The following is an 8,095-nucleotide window of genomic DNA, read 5'->3' on the forward strand; positions in this document are numbered from 1 at the left end:
ACCCGATAGGCCTATGCAGCAATCGTCACTGCCCCCCCCCCCCCCTTCAATACTTTGATGCAAGTTTCCTCGAACCATATATTTTATCCAAGAAGTAGATAACATACCGTTTTCCAGCATAAAAATCATCCTTATCAAAAGAATCTAGGATTCTGTGCCCAGGCTTTCCTCTGTGTCTTCTTTTCCACATGTTTATTGTATCCCGCTTCAAACAATTGGACTTCCGCTTTTTTTACACACGCGCATGCGTAATCTAGAAGTGTGTAACGTCAGAGATGTGTAAGTGAAGATGGCGATTTCAATCAACACGATATCTGTGTAATCATGTGTATGGAACGCCGTCACTGCCTTATAACAGAACACAACAATTGCACTGCGTCAACCTTCCATTACATTATGTCAACTCTATATGACATTTACTCACACAACTATTACATTGTGTCAACCTTCTATTACATTATGTCAACTCTACATGATATTAACTCATACTACTATAGCATTGTGTGAACTTTCCCTTACATTATGTCAACTCTTTATGACATTTACTCACGCTACTATTGCATTGTGTGAACTTTCCTTTACATAATGTCAACTCCATATGACAGTTACTCAAACTACTATTCCATTGTGTCAACCTTCCATTTCATTATGTCAACTCTTTATGACACTTACTCACACTACTATTGCGTTGTGTCAACCTTCCATTATATTATGTCAACTCTTTATGACATTAACCCACACTACTATTGCATTGTGTCAACCTACTATTATATTGTGTCAATTCTTTATGATATTATCCCACACTACTTTTGCATCGTGTTAACCTTCCTTAACATTATGTCAACACTTTATGACATTTACACACTCTTGCATTTCGTTATGTTTACTGTTCATGACATTTAATTAAACAACAATTCCATTGTGTTAACCTATCATTACATTATGTCAATTCTTTATGATATTAACTCACACTACTACATTATGTCGATTCACTATTACGTTATGCGAACACGGGTATCCTCGGCCTTTATATGAGCATAACGTATTTTCCGCGTTCCGCAAGCACTAAAATTGGCGGGGGAGATAATTGTCGTAGAAGAAATCTCAGCGATTTGGGAATGGCATCTTTAAATAAAAATTTTAAGCGACAAAGGATTGACAATCTTGAAACGTGCAAAGCCTTAACACTGCGACTGTGACTTAAAGTCACTTCGAAATTCAATGCATGGCGTTTACTTTATTCTGATAATTAGATAAATCAAATATTATGTCTTGCACATTCTTTTTTTCTTTTTATTTTGAATTGTTTGTTTGTTTGGGATTTTTTTTGGATAAAAGTCTTAAACTTCTGATCTTACTAAGAACATTGTCATAATTTTTTTTATCAGTCTTGAACTTTCCTTTTTTTTAAAGTGTAAACACATCGTATAACACACGTGCACTGGTGGGTTGGTGGGGGGGGGGGGGGAAATCCCGCCCTACCATCTTTAGTGACCAAAATCTACATGTATATAGAATTAATAAATTTATTGCTTTACTTTGTAGGACATTGCATTAGTTTCACATTAAGTTTAGCTGAATTAAGTTGAAAACTTTTTTTATATAAAACTATAAAGCCTGAGAGCTTCTCCGCTTTCCCCCTTGGTCTCCAACCATAAACCGTCCCCCTTCGGGCTTGAAGAATTTTTTTTATTCAAGATTCTCATATCCGCTACTGATATGTGTCTATGCATGCTTACTAAGGCATATTCAATTGATTTAGATGAGGGATTGGTAGATTTTTGTAATAGAATTCTGGCCCTGGAATGGTTGAAAAAATTACTAAATACAGTGACGTATTATCTTTTTCGAAAGAAGGGGGGATGGGGGTCAGCCAGAAAAAAAATATTCGCCTGAAAAAAAACTTGAGAAGCAAAAAAAAAAATAATAATAATAAAAAAAATGGTCCACTCCAAGCCCGAAAATACTATTTCGGGGAGGGGGGTCCAACTTCGATCAGTCCTAATTTTTTGTCAAATATACCCCATTATACCCTCAGTGGACTATACTTCAAGAAAAAGTGGAGGTGGGGGCTGTACTTTCAATGAACATTACATTTTCTATTGTAAAGTTATGTCTTGGAAAAGAGGGGGGGCTGATATTTTGTGCCTGTAATTCTTCCTAATCAATCAGGACCCCCCCCCCCCCTCTTACCAGTCATAAAAACACGGTCGTCAACATTCATTTTATACCAGATATACAGCTTTGAGATAATGTAAATGTATTTTTACATCAGGTAATGCACTTTTGGAATCAACATGATAAAGAGTTAACACAATATAAAGATATTTTAAGATCACATAAGAAAGAGTTGACATAACGTAAGTATATATCCACATCACGGAATGGAGTTTTGACATAATGTGATAAAGTGTTGATATAATATAAAGATATGTTCACATAATGTCATACACTTTTTACACCACGTAATAAATCACTGACATAAAGGTAAGATGTATTCACCTCACATCATGATGCTCTCGCCGTAAAATAAAGATAAACCCATATCATGTAATAATGCTTTGATATTATAGAAATATACACTCTCAAAAAGGAATGGATTTTTGACATAATGTAATGATAAGTTTAATTATAAAACACAATTCACTTGACGTAATGCAATTTTGACCTCACATATTAAAGAAATGAAATGATATAAAGAAACATTCATTCACGTAATAAAGTTTTAACACAGAATAAACACATTATCACTTCACATAATGAATTTTCGACTTCGAGTTATGAAGTGCTAACATAATGAAAGGATGTATTTACTTCATGTAATGCAGCATTGACATGATGTAAAGATATTTTTACATAATCTCATAAGAATTGACATAACGTAAAGATATGTTCACATCACGTAATGATAAATTGACATAATAAATGCATAGTTGTATGCTATAAGGCAGTGTTGGCGTTCCATACATGTGTCCGATAAAACCCCGTAACTGGGACACATTATTTTTTTGATATTTTTAGGGTTTAGACATGTCACTTTTTCGTTTTCAACGATAAAAAAGATTGGGGACTTAAATCAAGTCCCCAATGTTTTTTATGTCCCCATTTTACGACTTGCGTATCTGTAGCAGGTCCCCAGTATGGGGGAGCCACACACGCACACCCTCTCACACACACACACACACACTCACACACACACACACAAATAAATAAAAAAATAAAATACAAAAATACTCAAAGCAAAAACAGCAAATTAGACTTTCATGTATTTTCCTGGACAAACACTATCGCGGAGTCATAGAATCGTTTTTAAAAAAAGGTGGGGGGGGTCAACTTAATTTAAAAAAAAATTGACACTAGCTAAAAAAACTAATAAATAAAAATGAAAATGGTCAAATAAACATTTCTATTTCATGGAATTAGGGATGGGGGCCCAAGAACTTTAGGTACAACATATATAGATATATTTTTACTCAAACACTAAATCACCCCTATTTGGCAATGCTGCGACTTAAATTAAGTGGAGGGGGGGGGGGTAAAAACTTTTTTGTGGGGGGTTGGAGGTGGGCAGATCCCCCCCCTTCCGCATCCCGAATGCTATGTGCCTGTTTGATTCAATTCAACTAACATGACGAAAACGTTCATTAAGCTAACGACCAGCAAAATCTTAATAATACAAAATCTTGTACTTGATTTATTTACCATAAAGACTTCTATTTTTATCATTGTAAATTATTGTTATAAACTGCTAGAACAACATCCCATATCTTTTTCCCGCTAAAGAATATTTATTTTGGGGTGTTCCGAAAGACGTCGTTTTTCGGTAGTGTGAGTCGTAATAAAATTCTTGTGGGGAAATTTGATTGGCTTAGGTTATACGTTAAACAATTGAAGTATGTCAATCAATGAAGGTGAGAAGTTGTTTCAGATCGATAAGACATTATAATTATAATGTTAAACTTTGGTTATGTCGTAAAATGAACGAGAAAAGGGCACATGTAACTGTGGGGAATCAACATTTTCCCCACAATTTCCAACTTTCCCCACAATGTTGGTCTTATGACCAGTCCATTTCCTCGTAATGTAGGGATCTCGGGTACTCTCTCTCTCTCTCTCTCTCTCTCTCTCTCTCTCTCTCTCTCTCTCTCTCTCTCTCTCTCTCTCTCTCTCTCTCTCTCTCTCTCTGGATTGAGGGTGGATTTGAACTTTACTCCCTAACTCCCACATTTTAAAGATTTTTTTCTTGTCCTCCTTGAAGGTGTATTAGAGACATTGAGAGCCATCCCTAGCCTGTGTTTGGATGGAGAGTTGAACTGCATGGAGAATAGTCCCTCCTCATTGGGTGGCCGTGTTCTGTTATCGACTAATCGAAAGGGAAGGTAAAGACGTTCAATTGTATCAATTGCTTATAGTAAACAGGAAAAACGGGGGAGATTCATCTGAGAATGAAAATATATCTACGTGATTGTAATTTTAGAGGAAGGGGATTTACATAGAGCTACTTGTATATTAGGCCCACAATATAGATGTTAGAGCTGATTTCAATAGACCTGACGGATTACGCTGTTTGTGACGTGCTAACGCTTTGCTTGTCTAGAGGTTTAAATACTACGTCACATATTCACCACATCAAAGGAAGTAGCCGTGATCGCTTCTCTCCCACGCTTAAGTCGGTCAACTGCAATACACATCGTTCAAATTAATTTTGAACACATTGGCGACGGTAGCTGACACTAAATTGTTAAGGAAAATAAGTACAGAAATGAGTCATTATGAAGCTTTTCTGCATTAAACTTGGAAATGTACCAAATTAATGACGTCAAATTACATGATGGTCCTCCTTCATGCCATATTCCTTAGTGTCAGATTTATCATTTTCATCTACTCAACTCTTGTTAAAGCAGATTTCAAAATTTTTAAGAACTTTTATAATTTTTGGAGGCACAATAAAGCAGAAACAACACCTTTTTCTTTCAAGCACACAAGCATTTCCTTTGTTTACAGACTTAAAATAAAACTGTTTTGATAAAAATATGGATTGATTTATTTTCGATTTAGCCACATGGTGGCTCATTGCTATGCCAATGGTTTGATAACAGTGGATGTTCAACATTTTAAGTCAGAGAAAAGCTCAGACACCCTCCATGATGAAATGACGGTAAGATAAAATGCTTAGAGTTTGATTTATAACAAAGAAAAAGAGAATAAATGCCCAACTTTGATAAAATATGCCATGGAAGTATCGATGTTTTCGTGCCGTTATTGATATAAAGTATTTTTATATTTGAATATCTATCAACTACATGGCCAAAAAATAATTTTTATCGTTGACTTCTTGTAAAAACAACTGATCAGGATATATATAATTCACACCAATTTCAACGACAATACGATATTTGTAGCTTTTGGTGTTAATGAATATTTATATACGCATATTTAAATATATATTGCACATTTGCAGAACGCACAATACAGTACATGAAATCACACTTTTCGTAGTTTACAGCAATAAGTAAGCATTGCAAGTAAATGATGTGTTAAAATGACAGATGCTAAACAGTACAAGGAGAAAAGTTTCATACAAATGGATTATTCAAACAACCGTTCCATTGGATCCAAATTACTCTTCCTGTGATTTTGATTCTTTTAAATATATAAACGTAGATGATATCCAGTGTTTCTATTGCAGAAGTGGAACGTGAATTTATAATTTCTTTTCAAAAGTGCGAAGCAAAAGAGCTACAGTACATGCATTTATTAAAATACATGTAAAAATCACTGTTGAAAATGTTTCGAAAATTATTATAATTATAAGATATATCGATTTTAATGTTACTGCTAAATTAAACTGATAATGTCAATTTTCAGACCGCTAAGAACTTGGAGGCAAAGATCCGTGAGTCGCTTGGAGACCTTTGCAAGTACAGCAGATGGTAAAAAATCAGTCTGTATACTAGTAATAGTTGTATTGACAATTTGAACCATATTAGGCATGCACTGTAAAAATCACATACATAAAAGGGTCATATCTTTCGTGGTTTGAGAATAAATAAATTTGTTCATGGGGGATTTGATTTCCTGGTTGATGAATGGTTCAGAAGTAATTTATGCGACAAAAATGCATTTTGCTGTAGTTTTCATTTTCAACAACTTCTCTTTTTTTATATAGATTTTCATAAAAAAGTTTCGTGGTGAATATAAGTTCGTGGGTCTCCTTATTATCGAAAAAAGAAAGTCAAAATTAAAATCCCAAAAAATTAAACTTTCTTAGGTTAAAAGATGATCACATATATGGCATCTACAAGTACAAGTGAAGTTTTGGGAAAAAATTATTTTAAGTAGATTTTTCGAATAAATTCGACTATCGTTCGAATAATGCTGTCGAGTACTCGGCTGAGGAAAATAAATATTTTGACATCCTTAATATTAAGTAAACTCCTAGTCCAATAAAAGGTACAAGTATTTAATCAGTAAGTTAAGTAACTCTACTAAACTGTAAACATCACAAGTACATACACTTTTTTACAGTTTGCCTGGAGAAATAACACGAGGGGAGCTCACTCCATATTTTTCATCCGGAGGTGACACCCTTTATGAATACGAAAACTTGAAGCTCATGTTCGAGAAAGATTCCAAATTTCAGAACATCAAAATCTACCACAATCCTGAAGTTGGAAATTTCATGTGTTTGGATGATGATATAAGTACGTTAAATAGGCGACTTCCTATTTACAAACGAATTACATGTATCTTTTTTTTGTAAATATCAACATGATTTAACTATATATTGTAATTGCATTTAATCATGCTCTAATAACAAGTATATTACGAAATATCTTTTTAAAGGAACTCTTGTCTAGTCGCCATATCCTTTATATTACAAAACTTTTTTTACACCAATCGATACTGAAAAGGAGTTCCATTTAATTCCATGGCAGTTCAACAGCATTCCATTAAAAATAAAGTGAAAATTAGCTTCATCGGATTATAATATAAAAAATCAAAGCGCTTTTGTTTTTGCTTTTCAGTGATCGGCGAAAGTGACCTTATTTACACGCAGACGTTACTGGGCATCGAGCGCAACGATTTCCGGGATAAAACTGTTTTGATTCTAGGGGGAGGAGACGGGGGAATAATGTATGAATTGCTGAAAGAGAACCCCAAACACGTGCTAATGGTGGAGGTTTGTATCTTAATATATTTGTTAATTCTCATTTCCTTTCTCTAGAAAACATTTACAATAAGATTATAACGGATGGGTTCTTACCAGTGCAATATAACATTGAAAATAATGAGATAACAAACAATAATCAAGGTCAAATGTCCATTTAAACGATACAAATCGGGAACAGGAAAACACGGATCTTTCAATAACATCAGAAGTTGGCCATGGATAACTGAGGTGGAGAAATAGGCATCCCGTCAACCGTAACATCCTACGTATACTACTTCAAATAAAACCCTTGACAAAAATTATATTAAAAAATAAAACAAAGAAAAAAATGCGAAATACGTAATGAAATAATACATACATGTATATAATGTAGAATATCCCACATCTCTTTTATGAAACTGATTAAACATGTAATGGATTATATTAAGCATACAGGAAAGAGATGTGCAAAAGCTTCTAAATATTTAAAATTCTCAAATTCATAAGGTTTGGATATTTAAGTACAGCTATTTGTAAGAACCAGGCAGGGGGTGATTCATGACCAATTCAGATTTTTACAAAATTTTAATATGTTGCTTCATGGACCAAGGGAACATCATTGGACAACATATTTTTTTTGGTCAGCCTTTGTTGCCATGGAAACAATGCACCATGTAAACGCACATGGCAACCAAGCAAAAAATTGAAAATATTGTGAATTTAGCTATTATTTAACGCAGGAACAGACCTCTTCTGATGAAAAAAATATAAATAAATCTTTTTTTCCTGAAAAGTACATACAAAATGATTAATAATTACCATAAGGATAAAATTATTCAGGATTTATAAAAGGTGCTGAACGTCAATTTAATATACAGTGTTTCATGAAATTCACTTTTTACAATATTTCTTAAAATCTAACATATTTTAGAAGCATATTAA

General features: G+C 33.8%; 1 protein-coding gene across 1 annotated transcript; it reads left to right on the plus strand.

Annotated features, from left to right (window-relative positions):
- Positions 1 to 3,895: 3,895 nt before the first annotated feature.
- On the plus strand, positions 3,896 to 7,183 carry LOC134248657 (spermine synthase-like; the record flags this gene model as incomplete). Its single annotated transcript, XM_062731058.1, has 6 exons — positions 3,896 to 3,911; positions 4,259 to 4,379; positions 5,059 to 5,158; positions 5,869 to 5,933; positions 6,529 to 6,704; positions 7,029 to 7,183. Coding segments are annotated over exons 1-6 (633 nt in total), but the record flags the coding sequence as incomplete, so codon positions are not given.
- Between the last annotated feature and the right edge of the window lie 912 nt (positions 7,184 to 8,095).

Source organism: Saccostrea cucullata, unplaced genomic scaffold (genome assembly GCF_032062105.1).
Source record: "Saccostrea cucullata isolate Sc308-1 unplaced genomic scaffold, CSIRO_AGI_Scuc_v1 ctg20020, whole genome shotgun sequence".
Classification (NCBI taxonomy): Eukaryota; Metazoa; Mollusca; class Bivalvia; order Ostreida; family Ostreidae; genus Saccostrea; species Saccostrea cuccullata.